General features: G+C 42.7%; 1 protein-coding gene and 1 pseudogene across 1 annotated transcript; one reads left to right on the top strand and one right to left on the bottom strand.

Moving 5' to 3' along the window:
- Nucleotides 1-6943, bottom strand: part of LOC129356754 (uncharacterized) — a 77256-nt pseudogene extending 70313 nt beyond the window's left edge.
- A 2965-nt stretch (nucleotides 6944-9908) lies between these two features.
- LOC129356755 (B-cell receptor-associated protein 31-like) lies at nucleotides 9909-14723 on the top strand. The gene is made up of 8 exons (XM_055026310.1): nucleotides 9909-10016; nucleotides 10681-10780; nucleotides 11314-11414; nucleotides 11482-11626; nucleotides 12849-12984; nucleotides 13457-13583; nucleotides 13651-13751; nucleotides 14230-14723. The coding sequence occupies exons 2-8, from the start codon at nucleotides 10689-10691 to the stop codon at nucleotides 14254-14256; spliced, it is 729 nt and encodes a 242-aa protein (XP_054882285.1). The 5' UTR covers nucleotides 9909-10016; nucleotides 10681-10688; the 3' UTR covers nucleotides 14257-14723.
- The last annotated feature ends 5121 nt before the right edge of the window (nucleotides 14724-19844 follow it).

The raw sequence follows: 19844 nt of genomic DNA, 5'->3' as shown, positions 1-19844 counted from the left end.
GGCTTCAAACTCGGTCAGTCTGTTCATAAGGCATGTCCCATCTAAAGTTATCAAAACGGTGAGTTTTTGAGTATGCTGAAGGGGGGTTAGCAGGGGTCAAAGTTCACCTACTGGCCGTAAAAAAATAAACTGCTATATCTCCTACACAGAAACTCACAGAGGCACCAAAGTTTCTATGATTGATCATCATCGGGTGTCCTACAATACCCTATGGTCGAATGATGACATCACTTTGGCCACGCCCCCTGAGAACAGGAAGTATAATGTTTTACTCTGAACTTTCACTATCTGACCCCTTTGACCTCATCAACATGAAACTGTGCCCAGACACAGAAGACATGTTGGTGTATTGAGGATTCCAACCCCGACCAGCTACGATGGAGCAGGTGGGCGTGGCGGCGTGGCGAAGTGACCTGTAACGCCATTGCCATACGTTTGGCTCTCATTCCACATTTTTGGCGCAGCTGCTCCAAACTCACAAGGATGGATCTTCATCCACTCCCCGACAGCAATCCATCACAATATTTGTAGGGTGTGGCCTAATTTCTCTATAGCGCCCCCTAGAAAATTTTAAATGATCAGCCCCAAGCCATGCTTTAACCTACAATTACGAAACTTGTACACGTGTGTACCATGTCAGGACTTACAAAAAAGTCTCTTGGAGCCATGGTCTAAACCCCAGAGGAAGTCGGCCATTTTAGATTGAGTTCAGATTTTGATCCATTTTGGCGTTTATAAACCATTTCAGTAATTCGCCACTTGGGGTCAGTATTGCTCCACAAATGAAAACAGCAGATAAACAGGATGAAGAACAATATCAGTATTTCGCCAGTAGGTGTCAGTGTTCCTCCACCAATGACAAACAGATCCACGGGCGGATGGGCGTGAAAACTTGTGAGAGCGTTGCCATGAAATTTCTAAAAGGATAGAAATGTCTCAGATAATTTTTGTTGAATTAAATCATGCAGTAAATGTAGCGTTTTCTTACTTCTTACAAACCATTTCAGTAATTCGCCACTCTGAGTACGTATTACTCCAACAATGAAATAGAGTGCTTTAGAAACGCAGCTGAAAATGATGAAAAATGACGAACTGTAGTACTTCGCCATGTGCATATGATCGGCTGTAAATGACACGTGGATCATCCGACTGACGCCAAATTGGATACGTATGACCTTTGTTGACCTCTAAAGAGAACAACAGCATTGAAATATATTTTGACTCCAGTGCGCGTCCTACATTAATCCGCCAGCTATATTTCCTCGCTAAACCAATGAATCTGCACCACATTTTTTGCATCGTCAAGGAGCGCCTCCGAACGCATCAGTGCGTACCGCCTGGTGGACGGCGCGGAAACTGCGCAACAACTTCTGTGTTAGCACGTGGCCAGCGTTGATGGAAACTGAGCAACAGCTTCCGCGGTGCGGGCGGAGGAGCTGAAAACTGCGTGAGAGCTTCTGTGGTGGCTGACGTGAGGCGACGGTTGCTAGTACCCCGCGGTGGCAATAGGCCGGAGCGGCGCTTGGCTGCGAGGGCCGTTCGAGGCTGCTTGCAGCTTTAATTTTTTTTTCTTTTTTTCAATGTTTATTGATCCTTCAACAGTAAAATTTACAATAAAGACAACATTAACAATAACAGTACTTTAAGTATATAGCATTGGTTATTATACATAATAGGACTTGGTTTTAAACATTTTCTCCCCTGATCCCCTCCCAATCTTCCCCCCCCCTCTCAGCCAACAGAAAAAAAAAAAACGCACCAGACATTAAATAAATAAAAATAAACTTAAATATAAATAAAGGGTTCTCACACACACAGTGTCTTTATTTTGAACCAGTAATATTTGGGCCTTTCCTCTCTGGTTTTAAGAACGGTTCCCACATATTCTGATATACTTCAAATTGGTCATTTATTTTGTGGATGAGTCTTTCGTAAGAGGCAGTCTCTACGAGTGCCGCATACCATTCTGTACAGGTAGGGGTATTTTGACCTTTCCAATGTCTTAATATAATTCGCCTTGCCGTGGTGAGGGCTATTTTTAGCCATTGCAATTTTCTCCTTTCAATTTGGGCTTTGTAGTCTAGGAAATTAAGAAGTCCCAACGTCGGTGTCAGTATTAACTTTGACTTTAGGGTGCTGTTAATTTTATCCATAACCTCCTGCCAGTAAGTAGTTAGGTTCGGGCACATGAGGAACATGTGTAGTAAAGTTCCCCGACTTTGTTTACATCGCCAGCAAATATCTGAGTTACTTATCTTAGCTCTACATAATTTAACAGGTGTCCAATATAAGCGATTCAGAATTTTGAATTGTATCAGTTTGGAGCGCGCATCTCTCATGGGCTTCATGATCTGTTTGACTATTATACCCCACTGCTCCTCTGTGAACTTTTTGTTTAATTCTGATTCCCATACCTTTTTAAGTCGTGTATTGGAATCGCAGACGTTCTCAAGCAGGTAGTTGTAAATATGACTTATTCGTTTTGGGGAATCTTTCAATTTATTAAGAGTATTGTATATTAGTGATTCCGTGGGTATGATTTCCTCATTTCTTTAATTTGGTGGCAGTCCCTTATTTGTAAGAACTTCCAAAAATCTTGGTGGTGTAGATCGAATAATTCTCGAAATTGTTGAAAATGACAGTAAGTCGCCGTTTGGAAGAAGCAGTTTATTGTCAATCCCTTTGTGTGCCATCTCCTCCAAAAGATCATTTTGCCCTCTATTTTTATTTTGGGTTTTTCCACACTGAAGCTGTTCCTTGAATGAAGGGACAAATATTTGCTTTTTTGTGTAGATGATGCCATACATTTTTAGTGTGATTCATAATTGGATTGGATCTAACGCCGTCATTTGGATGTTGAGATAGATAATCAAGAGCTTTGAATGGAGTATTATTTCCTCTTCCAATTTTACCCAAATTGGACTATTGTGAGTTTTTAACATAAGTGATGTTATTTGTGAGCTTATAAAAGCTAATCGTAATCGGGTAATCGTAATCCTCCGTATTTTATCTTAGTCTGGAGTTTTAGGGTCGACATTTTAGGCTTTTTCCCTTCCCAGATAAAGTCGTTCATGATTTTGTCCAGAGTCTTAAATATGGAATGTGGTATTTTAAGGGTAATGAATTAAAAAGGTAATTCAATTTTGGTGTAATAATCATTTTAATTGCCTGGACTCTACCCCACAGTGATATTTGTAGTTGTCCCACCCCTTTAGAAGCAAGCTTATCTTATTTATCATAGGTTCAAAATTATCTAGAATAATGTCTTCCAGGCCCGGATTCATCATTATGCCCAAGTATTTAAGTTTTTTGGTACCCACTGAAATTTCCATTTTTGTATGTGACTTTTATGACAAAATTTTGACAGGGGCATTACTTCGCATTTAGACCAGTTAATCTTGTATCCGGATAACTCAGAAAATTTGTTGATCAAATCTAGTAAAGGAGGTAGCGATTCCTCCGGGTTTGACAGTAGTAGCAGCACATCATCTGCAAACATTAGCGTTTTGTTGTCTAGTCCGCCCATTGTTATACCTTTTATTGTTTCATTTTGTCTGATGGCTTGAGCCAAGGGCTCTAGAGCTATAATAAAGAGCAGAGGTGACAATGGGTCACCCTGTTTGGTCCCGTGTTCGATCAGAAATTGGGATGATCTCGATCCATTGGTTGTTACCATCGCTTTTGGATCTGAGTATATCATTCTTATTATTTCTAGAAAAGATTCTCCAAACCCAAATTTTGCAAGCACATAATACAGGTAGTTCCAACTAACCCTGTCGAATGCCTTTTCCGCATCCAATGACAGGGCTGCTACCGGAACATTTGATTGTTGGGCTTTCCAGATCAGATGTAATAATCGTCTTAGACCATCCGATGAGGTTCTGCCCTTGACGAAGCCCGTTTGGTCTGGGTGTGTATTGATGTTATGACTTTGTTAATTCGCAGTGATAATATTTTTGTGAATAGTTTTGCATCACAGCATAGTAGGCTTATCGGCCTGAGCTTGAACATTCTAGAGGATCTTTTCCTTTTTTCGGGATAACAGTGATTAATGATTCTGTCATTGATGTGGGAAATCGACGTGAGTCGATAGCTGAGTTAAAAGTTTTCAATAATTCTGGACTCAGTTCAGACACAAATGTTTATATAAAACTCATTAGGAATACCATCCAGGCCTGGAGTTTTTCCATTGAATGAGACTTTAATCGTTTTAACGAGCTCTTCCGCGGTTATTGGTCTTTCTAATTGTGCAGCACTCTCTTCGGACAGTTTCTGAAGATTCAGACTTCCAAAAAACTCTTGTGCTGAACTTGCATCAAATTTCCCTTCTTGAGCATACAGATGTTTATAGAAATCTTGAAGGCATTATTAATTTCTTTCTGACTAGTCATCATGTTCCCAGCCTTGTTCTTTATTGCACTAATTTGACGCGTTGCTTGTTTGGCCCGTAATTGGGTGGCTAACAATTTATCCGCTTATCACCTGATTCATACCATTTCGTGTAAGCCTATAAAGAGAATATTCTACTTTTTTTGAAAATATTGTATTTAGCTCGTATTTAGCTCTAACAAGTTTGTCAAAAGTTGATGGGTTAAGGTTTTCCGAATAGTCCCTTTCCAGTACCTTTATCTCACTTTCGTATAGGTTTATATTTTGGGAATCTCGTTTTTTGATCCGGGCTGAGTGTTGTATCAATATTCCCCGAATATACGCTTTGAAGCCATCCCAGATTGTGTTTTGGTCTGCGGTGTTATTGTTAATTTTAAAGTATTCAGTAATTAGTTCTTTTTTTTTGCATACATCATCGTCGTTTAGTAAGCTGGTATTCATCCTCCATCCCTTAGCTCTTTCATAATGAGATCCCAATTGTAGGACTAGTCTATGGGGGCATGGTCGGTTAGTGCTATTGAACCAATGTTGCTATTTCCAACGCTTTCAATGAGAATGTGTGAGATCAAAAAATAGTCTATCCTACTATAAACCGAGTGCCTATTTGAGAAGAATGTATAGTCCTCGAGTTGAGGGGTTTAAGAGTCTCCAAACATCTGATAAACCAGCATATCTGCATAGATCTTTGATCGCATCCTGGGTTTTACTACTTTTAGGAATTGATTTCCCAGATCTATCCAAAACAGTATCTAAGACTTGGTTAAAATCTCCTGCTAGAACAATTGGAAGTCCCCAAAATCCATAAAAGTGTTCTTAAGTGTAAGAAAAAGTCTGGGTCCTCCATATTGGGAGCGTAAATGTTAGCAATAATGGTTTTCTGTCCTCCGATGTTGACTAGCAAAACAATTACTCGACCTTCTTTGTCTTTATATTCTTTCTCTACTTGAATTGACAGATTTTTAGAAATAAGATGGATACTCCCGTTTTTTCTGTTTGTAAGTGTTGTGGTAAGCTTGTCCCACCCATCTGTCTTTAATTCTATTAACGTCTTTCTCTAACATATGTGTTTCTTGTAGCATCACCACATCTACTTTTTTCTGTTTTAGATACTTGAATACTTTACATCGTTTAGTGTATGAACCCAGGCCATTAACATTCCAGGAGAATATCTTAACTACAGGCCCCATATTTTATGTCCTTTTATCAATATTAGTAACAAGGCCATCAATATATCATGTGGTGTAACCATTGTGTTTATATCTATGGCAAAAGAAAAAACAAAAGAAGAGTGGCTGAGATGGAGGGCCCCATAACGAGAAATTAAAATTAGACACTCAAAAAAAACGTGTCCTTTATAAACTAAACACGCCTTATTCCTTATGACGAGCATGGAGGTCTTCAGAGCAAGCTGCCCCAACCAATAATATACAGTAGTAATGAAAATCAAAAACTTCCGCCAGAACTTTGTTAGGTCAAATGGCTCAGATAAATGTGGAAAGGGAAAAACCACAAAAAGAACTGGGCTAATTAAACTGTTCACATTAATAAACTTTGTGGAGCATGACGGCACAGCAATCTGCTTCAGCCACCCCACGTTCATGAGTAGCTTTCTAAATCACCATATATGCTATTTAAATTGCTTAGATAACAAACCATTTTCAACTTCAGTAAAGTCTCATTGAGATAACAATAATCTGATAATTTTTAGCATATATATGTAAGATGTGATGTTACCACTGATCATCGGGGTCTGTTCGTTTATTCGCTTCCTGCTGGGGTTGGTATCCGTCTATCATCTTCTTTGCTGCCGCTGCGTCTTCAAAACAAGGCGTTCTTTACCGAGGGAGATCCAAAACACCGCGGGGTATTGCGTGGTGTATTTCAGTCCTTTGGCTCTGCACATACGTCTGACCTCAAAGAATTTGTTTCTTTTTCTTGTACTTCCCTTGTGAAGTCTGGAAAAAACTCAATCTTATTTCCCCTCCATTGAAAGGTTCCGATCTCTCGAGCTCTGATTCGTATCTTCTCCCTGTCTGCGAAGCTAAGGAATCTCACCAGGATGTGGCGGGGACCGGCTAAGTTGTTTACGACCATCTTCTTTTAGCGTAGCCGTTGTTCTGTGAGCCCTTTCAACAGTGATTTGACTGGTGTCCTGGTCTTGTGGGAGTAATGAGCGTCGTATATCCATAACACACTCCAGCACGTTATTCCCTTTCTCCGACTGCTCTGGAACCCCCTTTATTCTCAGATTGTTTCTTCTGTTGTAATTTTCTTGGTATTGAATTCGACCTTCTAGCTGTGTAATTTTGGACGTCAGCTCAGCCGTGTTCGCAGTTAGCACCGTATTCTCGTCTTCTAGCTGTGACACTCTGTTTTCGGCTTCCCCGATTCTGCTGTTGAGACCGGCCACATCTGATTTCAGTGAGTCCAGACAGTCTTTAATGACAATCACGTCTGCCCCGACCTGCTGTATTTTATCTTGGAGATCTCGGTTCATGATGCCAATCTCATTTATAATCGAAGAATCTGTCTCTGCACTAGCGGGCGTCTCCATGTTGGGTTCAGTGTTAGCTTCGTTAGCTCGTGAGTTCGACCTCATCATTTGGTCAATTTTCGGCCCTGGAGTGCTCTTTAGCCTTGAGTTTTTTCCTTTATTCATCTGTGCCGCTTAATTTCTTCCGTACTCACACGTGTCGAGCCTTCTGACGGAAAACAGAAGCGTTAAATTGGTTGGTATCAGCCTGAGCTCTTCAGCATGTGTCTTCTCCTCGCAGCATCGTCACCGGAAGTCCCACACTTGTATTTTTGATGCAAACGCAAATATATCTTGATTTACAAGCTGTTTCTGGCCTGTGAGTTGCGATGCATTTATGTGTGAATTTTGAGATTCTCAATCCACAAATGTCTTTTTTAATAAATGGTCAATCTGATTGGATGGTAAGCAACCAATCAGATTGCTTCCTTGTTTCATAAATTCGGTTTTGCACCCTTTACATTCCAGATATCTGAAATTGTTGTATGACTAGACGTTTTAGCGATTTAAGATATCTAATTATATTTTGATGAGACAAAATACCAATTTGAGAAATCTTTAATTACATTGTGACTATTTGAAAGGACGTCAGATTTACCATTTGAATTTATTTGCAAATTCAAGATATTTGCAAATAAATTATGACCAGTCATAAAGTAAATTCCAGATATCTCGATTTTAGTTTTGATTAGTCATAATTCTAACTAAAGATATCTCAAATGACAACATAATTCAAGATATCTTAAATTTATTTTAGAAATGTAGTTTTGACTCGTGAAAACTAAATTATAACTATCTTAAAAGCAAATAATGACTTAAATAAAACTAAATTAAAGATATCTTGAATTGTAATTTTGACTAGTCAAAATTCCTTTTAAGATATCCATGAATAAATTACAGATATCTTGAGTTACACAGCTTTTCTGTTTAAGATATCTCAAATTAATATTCTGACTAGTCAGAATAACATTAGTGATATGTTGAATATCTCAAAATTCACACACAAATGCAGCACACTCACAGGCCAGAAACAGCTTGTAGATTAAAATATATTGTTTTTGCACCAAAGATACAAGTGTGGATCTTGTTCTGTGCATTTGTGAATTATGAGACAGTTTTAGCTCCATGAGGCGTCGACATGTTCATGTCTATGGTTTTAAAGAGATGCGCTGCAATCAACCCGAATCTCCACTGAGGACCAAAACCTGCTGAAGACACAGAGTGAGAGGGAAGATGAACTCGTCTCAGGCTGAATAATGTTATTGAGAAATGAATAAAGGCAATGTGTCCTTTGTGGTGTAATTTGCTGCTGCAGCAGGGGAACCGCTGACCCATTAGAACCTAAAGAACCACAGCAGCGTCTCTTCATCCTCAATCATTTCCAGAGGCTGAAATGGTGCAGAATATTTTGCTATGATTAAGTTCTTATTGTGCTTTTAATGGACTATGTTGGTTTGATTGTTTGCCTATTTAAAGTATAATAATATCAGCCAAAAATAATAGAAAGGATTATTTAAACAACAAATAATACATTAGACTAACAGTAAATACATAAATATTTCCTACTTTAAAATGTTTGTTAGGGTTTGCTGTATGTTTTATTTTGAAAGGTTGATATATTTTATGAATTCAGTGTCCATTTAATGTGTTACTAATGTCAGACACAGACATGAAACCAGGGGCGGATCTAGATGTGGGCCAACAGGGGAACCAACAAAGTTATATTAAATAAATGTCTTGTGTTAAAACTCAGTGGTGGATTTTTTGAACCTTTTTACTTTAGCAGTTAAATCTGCTGTACAGCATCACACTTTCCATCTGTCAGGGATCCTGGAACTCTGGAGACACAAGCGGCTCTTTGACTCATTTATTATGTCAAATGATGAAATATTGCTCTATTTTTTGTTTGTTTTTGGTTTGTTTGTTTCATTCTTTTTCCAATGTTGCCTTGGAGAAATATGGCCTATTCTGGCCCCTGTGGTCTAGAGACAGCCTCAAAATCTAACTCCTTATTGGTAGAAGTATTTTGATAATACTCTGTACAATACCAGAATGTTCACATAACTTTTATACTTTTATCTGTATGAGGACACATTTTGAATATTAAATCAGGTGTTATGATCAGTGACTCAGTACTTGAGTAGTTTACCAAATACTTTTTACACCTGCTGAAATAAACTCTGACCGACCTCTATGCATGAACGATTGCGCTATGGTTCACTTTTTAAAAACAAAAAGCACTGCCATAAAATCATGTCTATCACCCATTGAGAGTAGGGCGACGCCCCCTTATTCTGATTTTGGAAAGGTGGGAAACTCGTTAAAGTGGTCAGAAATGATTTAGAATGTGATGATTTTGTGACACCCGATGAAGCGGTGAGATGTTTATTGGCTGAATACATTTATCGGGTCAGTCCTCTTGTTTGTCAGAGAACAGCAAAATCAGAAGATTCAGATTTTATTGAATGATGACAGGTGACCTCACCTGCTAAGTCACCGTCAGCTGAGGAGAACATGGAAGCACAAATCAACTTGAAACAGTTTGAAAAGCCTTGGATGGTTTTACTGGTGCTGCTGGACTTTCTAGAACCAGTCCGACCAGCATGATGAGGGGTTTTGATTTGTGATTAAAGTGTCCGAGTGAGACATCGCTGTTGTTAAGCTCATCTCTGGTTGAGCGGCGGTGCTTCCTGTAGTCAGTGTCTCCCTCTGCTGGTGGTTGAAGGAAGCAGCAAACAGGAAGCTGCTGGTAACACGTGATCTTGATGGGCCGTTTGACAACCAGCGGTACTGACCCAGTTCGCTAAACTGGGTCAGAACCAAACCACAGCTTCAATTAGAAAAGAGAATAATTGAATCTACGTGCATTTATATTTTAAATTAAATATGTTAATTTAAAACAAGCAAATTAAACGATTTTTTTTTATATTATGACCCGCCCAGTTTCTCGGTTTGTCCAATGAGCGCCCGGGGTGAGCTGGCATAAAAGTTCCAGGAAGTACTCGGCATAGCAGGCTAAGCTAACGGCTAACTGAGCAGCGGTCCGTTCGTCTCCCTTCTGATTCCGGTTCTGGTCCCGAGTCTGTGCTGTAAGGTGAGTCGGGGGCTGCAGGCGATATTACCCAGAGTTCCACGGGCCGTGCCAGTATTGTCAAGGTTTCCGGATCCAGTAAATAGACGGAGTCAGTTGATAAAAATCACTCGACAGTTTAATTTTAGTTTTCAGGAAATAGACGAAGCCAGATCCAGTTTCAAGCTTTTTCAGGGAACCAGTCCGGGTTCTGGAGCGGTTCTGGAGCCTCAGGCTGCCACACCTCCCGGGAAAGGATCCACTGGACCCGGAGAACCGAACCAGATTATGGGTTCTGTTCTCCGCAACCACAAAAAATATTCACAGCAGGCGCCTCCTTGATTTGTTCTCTAAAAGTATTTGCACCCTGAACGGACTCAGAGGATATCTAGTGTCACAGAGGATGACCTTTGACCCCCGCCCCCTTTCCTTTGTCCTGCTGAGTTGATTGAATTCAGAATCAGATTTTGCAGGTCAGACTTTGACTAGGCCACTCTACCTGGCTGTGGCCTTTGACCTAGAGGATTTGGACTGACTGACCTGGACCAGACTAACCATTGGTTCTGATCGGGTTCTGGTCTGACTCCACATGGAAGCTCAGAGAGGATTGAGTCAGGAATGGTTCTGAACCAACCGGATCGATGCGGTTCTGTTGTGGTTCTGATGGGTCTGTCCCTCTCCGGTCCAGGAGTCCAAATGAGTCTCCAGTGGACGGCCGTGGCCACCTTCCTCTACGCCGAGGTCTTCCTCGTCCTGCTGCTCTGCATTCCCTTCGTCTCCCCCAAGAGGTCAGTCACCGAGACCTGCTGGAGCTGCTGCAGCTGCTGCTTCTCCTGCTGCAGCTGCTGCTTCTCCTGCTGCAGCTGCTGCTTCTCCTGCTGCAGCTGCTGCTTCTCCTGCTGCAGCTGCTGCTTCTCCTGCTGCAGCTGCAGCTGCTGCTTCTCCTGCTGCAGCTGCAGCTGCTGCTTCTCCTGCTGCAGCTGCAGCAGCAACTGCAGCAGCTGCTGCTGGAGCAGGGTTCTGCCCTGCAGGACCCACTTTGGGCAGAACCCTGCTCTAGAAGCCTGCACAGAGAAAATGGATCTAATAAAATAAGTCTGGTTCTGGAGGACGACGAGTCCAGACTCTTTTGGGTTTGTTTTGTGCTTCCTGTGCTCTGGACTCAGTTCAGTTGTTCTGAGTTCGTTTCTCCTGGTCTGAAACTGAAACCCTCACAATCTCAGAGCTGGGTATCTTTACTCAGAGTTAGTTGACCTTGCTTTCTGAACCGGGAACTGGACTCATCCTGGTTCTGACCCAGTTCTCCTCCTGGTGCATTCAGGTGGAGTCGGATCTTCAAGTCGCGGCTTGTGCAAACCGTGGCGCTCTATGGGAACACCTGGTTCATGGTGGCCATCGCCATCCTCGTCTTCCTCCTCATCGGTACGTCGGCTCGAACCCGGCTGGCCTCTGGTCTGTTGCCATGGTAACGTGGTGTGTGTGTGTCCAGACGCGTTCCGCGAGGCGAGGAAGTACAGCCTGACGGACAAGGTGGACGTGACCAACAACCCGACGGCCATCGAACACATCCACATGAAACTGTTCAGAGCCCAGAGGAACGAGTACATCGCCGGCTTCGCCCTGCTGCTCTGCCTGTGAGACACACACACACACACACACACACACACACACACACACACACACACACACACACACACACACACACACAGAGACCATCAGCCTGGGCCCCCTGGTGCTTGTAGTTTGTGTGTCCTGCAAGCAGGGGGCGGCAGCGGCCCGCCTGCTGTTGCAGCAGCTGCAGCATGTGATCCTACAGCTGCTGCAACCGGAGTCTGGGTGGAAGTTCTGCTGCACCAAGAGTCAGGAGGAGACGCGTGGCTGGAACAGGCGCAGCTGCTAGGAGTATTTCAGGGCTGTGACATCATCGGCGGCCATATTTGGAGCAGAGGAAGCCCTTTTTCTGCCGCTCCGCTTCAGGTCGGAGCGACCCGATCGGGTTCCCGGCTTGGAGGAAGGGAAAGATCTTCCAAGATGAGGTTGCAATCTTGCAGCCTCATAGCGATCCATCCGCCGCTGAAAGTAGTCCCAGTGCTCCCAGTGTCCTCAGTGCTGGTCCCAGACTGGAGGGAGTCACTGCAGCCAACTTTCAGTTTCAGTGTTTCATTGGAAGTTTTGATGCTGAAAGATCTTCAGATGAACATCATGAATCTTCACCAGACTGGGAGAACTGGAGCAGCGGGTCCTTCACAATCAGACCAGAACCATGTGGGGAGTCGGGTCAGAACCAGCGCTCTGTTTGGAGATCCAGCTGAGCTTCTGGAAATGGTTGCGGTGGGGGCGGGGTCGGCGGTGGGGGCGGGGCTGGCGCTGCAGCATCTTGCGTTGCGCAGTGGAAACCTGCCACAAATAGCTGCAGCTGCCTGAAAGCTCCTGAATGCATCAGCAGTCGGATATTTACAAGCTGCATGTGTTCCTGGGTCACATGACAACATGGCCGCTTCCTGCTGACTCCATGCAGCTGTTGCACTGCACAGACCAAAAATATGCATACTGCCAATGCGCCGCCTCCTCCAGTCGGAGCCAATCCTCCAGATGAGTCAAGTTATTAGAAACATTGGCGTCCTCACCTGTTACTCACTCTGACATCATCGCCTGCAGCACACTGTGTGTGTGTGTGTGTGTGTGTGTGTGTGTGTGTGTGTGTGTGTGTGTGTGTGTGTGTGTGTGTGTGTGTGTGTGTGTGTGTGAGAGAGACACTCAGAGCCTGGAAATGTCAGCGATGACTGGATGTGTTTCAACCCCCTGATCCCAGGAGAGTTCATGCTGTGACTGACTGATGGTGTGTTTGTGCTGCAGGCTGCTGCGGCGCCTCGCCACGCTGCTGTCACAGCAGGCCACCCTCATGGCGTCCAACGAGGCGTTCAGGAAGCAGGCGGAGGGCGCCAGCGCCGCAGCGCAGAACTTCATGGAGGAGAACGAAGCGCTGCAGGAGGTGACGGCCGCCTCTTCCTCCTCTCTGGTTCTACGGGTCGTCCGAGCCGGATCGGCGCCGACGGGCGTCGTGTTGCTGCTAACGCGACGCCTGTCTGGTTCTGAATTGCTGCTGCTGCCGGGTCTCCATCAACGCTGATATCTGAATGTTGAAGGCGGTGTTGAAAATGGTCCATCTCCTCACAGAAATGTTTGAGCTTCTCCAGCTGGAGGGCAAAGGTCACAGCTGGAAGTCCTAAAATGTATTCAGCTACTCAGTCCAGTTAGTGCAGTCCGGTTTATTTGGTACCAGACGACATCGTAACGAGGCAATCAAAGTGCGCAGGTCTGAGTGGGCGGAGTCGGGCCATTACAAGCTGAGATCAGCAGCTGATGCTAGTTTAGAGGAACTTCCTGGATAACTCAGAGCGAGTGAACATGTAACATTCGGGTCTGTCAGGACGCTGATGTTTGTGTTCCTGCGGTTTCCTCAGAAACTGCGTGAGGCTGGAATCGAGCTTCCAGAAGCCAGAAAGAAAGGAGCGGGAATCCAGGAGGAGAACAAGGCTCTGAAGGAGGAGCTGAAAACCCTAAAGGAGCAGCTGCAAGACACCAAGAAAGGTCAGGAGGTCGCATGAGAGCTTAAGAAACTTTAAAGTTTAATCTGACATCTGATGTTCTGATGCAGCTCTGCAGAAATCAGACAGCGACGTGACTGCGATGAAGAAACAGGCTGAGAACCTGACAGTGGAGTACGACCGGCTGCTACAGGAGCACAGCAAGCTGCAGGCGAGTTCCTCCAGTCAGGGCGTCACCAAGGGCCGGCCAGGACCGGTCGGACCACCTTAAACCGGTCGGACCACCTTAAACCGGTCGGACCGCCTTAAACCGGTCGGACCGCCTTAAACCGGTCGGCCCGCCTTAAACCGGTCGGCCCGCCTTAAACCGGTCGGACCGCCTTAAACCGGTCGGACCGCCTTAAACCGGTCGGACCGCCTTAAACCGGTCGGACCGCCTTAAACCGGTCGGCCCGCCTTAAACCGGTCGGACCGCCTTAAACCGGTCGGACCGCCTTAAACCGGTCGGACCGCCTTAAACCGGTCGGACCGCCTTAAACCGGTCGGACCGCCTTAAACCGGTCGGACCGCCTTAAACCGGTCAGACCGCCTTAAACCGGTCAGACCGCCTTAAACCGGTCAGACCGCCTTAAGTCAAAGAGAATCTGGCCCCCCATGTGACGTGTCTTTGCCCTGCTCTCTGACTGCAGGCGAGCAGCGACAAGAAGTCCGACTGACGATCCGGTTCCCGCCTGTCGTCTTCATCGGCGCTTTGGACGTTTGCAGCTTCGACCTCATCATCCTGCTCTGATGTCGGTGGCCATGCTGCGCTGTCATTGGCTGATTCCTCTATCTGTTTACGTCTACCTGAGAGCTTTCTGTTTTTCATTTTTTGTTTATAACCAACGTGAAGCTGCTGACCTCTGACCTCTGAGGACAAACGTGACTCCAGATTATGTTTCCTGCAGGAAAAGATTAATTCCAAAATAAAAGCATCAGCCATTCTGCTTTAAAATGAGAAAACATCCTTCAGTCTAAAGCGGTTCCTTGGTTCTGTTGTGACGGTTTGGACCCATTTCTGTCTCCAAACAGAACCAGGCTTGGTTCTGAATCAGTTTGGGTCGAGAAACATGACAGTTTTTCTGATTTATTGATCAGATTTTTGTTTTAATGGTAGAATATAATAAACTTGTGTTCTTCTTCAGAGTCTTTCTGGTTCTGGTTCTGGTGTCTGAGATGCCACAGAATCTCTTTGGTTCTGATTCTTCTGAGTTCTGATCTAAGTTTTTCCAACAGTTTGTGAAGCTGAAGCGTTTTGAACAATGCTGCTCTCTGATTGGCCGGATGGCTTTAATAAACAGTTTATTGTTTATTAATAAACAATAAACTGTTTATTAATAAACAATAAACTGTTTATTAATAAACAATGAACAGTTTATTAATAAATAAACTGTTTATTAATAAACAATAAACTGTTTATTAATAAACAATGAACAGTTTATTAATAAACAATAAACTGTTTATTAATAAACAGTTTATTGTTTATTAATAAACAATGAACAGTTTATTAATAAACAATAAACTGTTTATTAATAAACAAACTGTTTATTAATAAACAGTTTCTTGTTTATAAACAATAAACTGTTTATTAATAAACAATAAACTGTTTATTAATAAACAATAAACTGTTTATTAATAAACAATAAACTGTTTATTAATAAACAATAAACTGTTTATTAATAAACAGTTTTGCTGCTGAGTTTAAATTTTGCCTAAACAGATGAATCATCATGGAAACGACTCTGCAGATGAGAAACTGGGTTCAGGTTTCTTCCTCGTCTTCAATTTGCGTTTCAGACGTGCGATCGGTCACTAGAGGGTCAAAGGTCAGAAATGAGTCGGCTAAATGTGATCGAGTTATTTCATTTTATCTCTACATTAAACATGAACACAAACAAAGGGATGAGAACATTTACATTAATCACATTTACATAAATATGTATTTTTACGTTTCACAGGAGTGAAATATATTCATAATTGTCAGCTTGAGCCGATGTTGGATCAGATTAAATGACTAAATATTACCCACGTTACTGAACAGACTGGCCATTAATGTTTTATTGTATTTTTTGTTTGAACTGCCAGGCAGCAGCTCTGATAATAATGTATATAAAAACTAAATAATTCTAGTATGTGTACGACACACAATATTTATCCATATTTTACAAGCAAAAGACAAATTTTAATTCAGAGGTGTTTTGATGAGGCCAACATTTAAATGCAAGAGCTCGATATTCTTGTACATCATATTTTATCAAGTCCAAGTTCTTCAGGTGTGGAAATGCCGAGTTCGCTTAATGTGGGCTTGAGCTCCTGGATCAGGTGGGGTAGATGTCTTTATGAGGCCCGACTTTGTCCTTCACCGCCTCCAGGATGCGGATGTAGGGTTCGGTTAGGGTTGGGTTGGGGTGAAGTCGTAGCCGACTTCATTCATCAACTGTTCAAGACGACTGGATGTTAGAAAGCGGTCGGCGTTGTTACTCCAGGCCTTTAACACCAAAGAATTTTTTTATTGTCACGTTCGTCGTCTCAGGTGTTAAAAATTGTCAGACAAGTTTAGAATCTGTGAACTGGGCAGGAAGTGGGAACATGAAGATGCGTTCCCACTTGATCCACATGCTTGACTAGAGGAGAGCAGCAGAGGCTGCAGGGTGTCTGATACCTGGTAGCTGAAATTGTATTTTTAGTGTTGAAGGATGCCCCGTAACCCACAACATCTGCAGAACATGGATTTACCAAAACAAGGTCTGAGATGAATCCTGTGGAGCTCTGGCTTCGAATTTAACAGCAATCTCACTTTTCTCTACAACTCCTGCAAAATAAGAAAGGAAAAAGCAGCAGGAATATTGTAATATTTCACTAAGCCGTAGAAAGGTTTTTCCGAGAAAATGTGATTAATATTTGGGAATCAAACGAAAAGAACTTCAATTTCAATTCTCCTGCAGAGCAGCTGATAGATCATGTTCACTGATTCCATTTCTCCTGTTGCAGTGAAAATCCAGTGGAAGGAAGAAATCTCAGTGGAGAAAGTCCATCCTTCTTCACAAATGGTCTGATCTGTGAAGATCTGTAAAAGTCAAAGGTCATCTTATTTCTATAGCACATTTTCAACAACAAGGCAATAAAACGAGCTCTGGACTTTATGCTCTAAATTTGGAAAAGTAATGAGTTCTCCACATTTAACAAGGAATAAAAACTGAATCCTCTGGAAGGATTTCTTTTTCTAGATTCTAAGTTTGTTCTAATTCTTTTTCTTGGGTGCAATAATAGGAGTTTCTCTGCATAATAATCTAAAAATTGATATAATAGTGGTCTAAATAGTGAATACTTTACAGTTTCAAAAACAAATGACAACATTCAGATAAAACAGACGTGAGTGAAGGCGGTGACATCTGTTGTGGAAAAACTGGACTCCCAGCCGTGTGCAGGTGAAATCACTGTCAGGTTTCTCATTGACTCGTTCACAACTCAGAGCTCAGAGGACGATCAATAATGAAGCAGGTCTGATAAAAGCTGACAGGCAGAGACAACATGTGAGTTTGTACCAAGGATCTGAAGGCGAGAAGGCCTGGTTCTGATGCAGCTGCAGAAAATGACTCCAACCTTCTACATGGAACCCAAATGGTTCTTTTGGTGAGTTCACCGGCATTTCATATCACATGATCAGCAGATGTTAACTATTTCCCACCACAATTCCCTCCTTTTGATTAATAGTAAATATCAAATTGACTATTGATCACATGTCAAATCAGTGGGCCCACTGATTATACAAAAGGAAATTTCTATCATTTTTATGGTGAGAAGTGAAAAATGATCCAATACATTTTAAGACGTTCCATATTCATTCAGTCATTGAAGCATTATGCAGCAAAGCTAACATCCAGAAACTTAAGGTTGCTTTTAATGACTGTGATTCAGCAGAGCAATGAAACGTTTTGTAAAATGTCACAACATGTCAGACCTTCATCAATCTCATATGTCAGTTTATGTGTTGATCATGCAGCTGATAAACAGCCTGACTGATGGTTCCACATCCCGCTGAAACCAGCGGCTCTGCAGAAACATTGCTATGCAAGTCATTTACTTTATTTACGTTCTTCATCTCTTTGTTGAATATCGTCATCAATTATTCTATACGATGAAATAAAAACATATGCAAGATAGGAAAAACCTACCGGCATCATCCATTCATCCCTTCATCCCTTCATCCTTTCATCCATTCATTCCTTTATTGTTGTCACTTCTGTTAGGTAGGAAAAGTTATCCTGCAGCCTCTCCAGTCCAGAACTCAACTGGTTCCAGTCCAGAACTCAACTGGTTCCAGTCCAGAACTCAACTGGTTCCAGTCCAGAACTCAACTGGCTCCAGTCCAGAACTCAACTGGCTCCAGTCCGGCCTGAAGAACTGGTCGGTTGTTCCTCAGGGCTCCAACCGAGGACCCTCTGATTCCATGTCTCTGCTCCCACTGGATCAGGTTATAACAGGAAATAAGATCCATTACCATGATGACACAGATAACGCACATCTCTGTTAAGATGTCTCCAGGTGACCTTTGACCCCATCCATCACTGAATAGACACCAGAGGAATGGGTGGATGAGACGAAACTTTCTGAACAGAAACTGAAGTTACTAAAGAGGAACGATGTAGAGTTATAGCTCTAGAGCTGTAAATCTGGAGACATAGATCCATACTTATAGATCTGGAATCAGTTTCAGTTGTTTCAGCTGTAAACTAGAAATCAGGCTGACCTCCGACCTCTGATCTGACCCTCCAGAGCCACATAAAGCGGGTTCCACAGTGGTCCTTTGATCAGGTGCAGAACATTTCCAGAACCAGAGAAACAAAAGAGAAAATCATCCAACTATGATTCCTGCAGCAGGTCTGATGACAAACCAACGTCCAGCAGGTTCTACACGGCCTAGATCTACACGGCCTAGATCTACACGGCCTAGATCTACACTACATCATCTAGATCTACACCACCTAGATCTACACTACATCATCTAGATCTACACGGCCTAGATCTACATGGCCTAGATCTACACTACATCATCTAGATCTACACCACCTAGATCTACACGGCCTAGATCTACACTACATCATCTAGATCTACACCACACGGTTCTACAGTAGTTTAAACTTCATAGTTTTTCAGTCCTGCTGGCAGTTTGTAAATCCCTGAACGGATTAGAGATCTGCCGGATCCTCATGAAAGGAACTCAGTTTGTGGTCAAATGATCACACAGCATCATAAATGTTCAATATTCTGCTATATTTACTCACAAATCCTGATACGTGTCTCTTATTGAAGACCCAGATGAGGAGAACTGATGTTAAACATTTAATATTATGATTTCTACAGATTTTCTATCCGGTAAGCCCCGCCTCCTGGCTCTGATTGGCTCTGATTGGTTCCTTTTGGTGCCCTCCAGCAGGCGCAGCAGCAGCTTCATAGATTATTGGTCTGATGTCATCTCGTCTCAAGTGAACTAATTCAGATAAACTCCACAGCCTGAAGACGTTTTCCCAGCCCAACAACCACAGAGACGCTGCAGCGTTTTGTCTTCACGTTGAATTTATTGCTTCAGTTTTGACACTTGGTACAACAGGGTTAGGGTTAGGGTTAATGTTTTCTACCTTAATGTTTGGCTGGTGACTCGTTAACAGAGAGCCCAGGTTTCACTACATTCACTGCTAAAAGTTGAACTACAGGTCAGCAGACGGATCGTCACGGGGAAGCTACATTTGGACTGGAAACACAGGCAGGAGTCAAACAATCAGCTCCTGATTGCCGATCTTTGCTTCTGATGAATATTGGTTTGGTGGAACATGAAGGCCGAACAATGACGACTGTTAGATGTTTCCTGAAGTTTCTTCTGTTCACAGCAGAAGCGTGTTGGACCGCAGACTTCTGGTTCTGTGTCCCATCAGAAAAATCAAAGAATTTCTTTAAGTCGGGTTTTCAAGTCCAATCCGTGATAGCAATTCCTGATTTTTTAAGTTAGAGCTTTTTGAAGTTTTAGAAGAATGTTTTCATGCTTTAAAGCAGCTAAAAAACATTTTCTGTCACAATGTGCTGCAGTGACAACTCTGGCCACTTGGTGGCAGCAAAGCAGCAATAAAACACCAACTAACACAAACAGGAACCAAAATAATTCATCGTCCAGCTTCTTCTTCTTTTCTTTGTCAGACTGTAAAATGAATCATTTTCATCGTCTAACTTTAATGCAGCAAAGTTCAAGTTTTATTACTTTGTGTTTCGA

The sequence above is a fragment of the Poeciliopsis prolifica genome, unplaced genomic scaffold (genome assembly GCF_027474105.1).
Source record: "Poeciliopsis prolifica strain line A6 unplaced genomic scaffold, Auburn_PproV2 SCAFFOLD191, whole genome shotgun sequence".
NCBI classification, from domain to species: Eukaryota; Metazoa; Chordata; class Actinopteri; order Cyprinodontiformes; family Poeciliidae; genus Poeciliopsis; species Poeciliopsis prolifica.
Note: the sequence above shows the minus strand (reverse complement) of the source record. Positions and strands in the feature narration are given on the sequence as shown.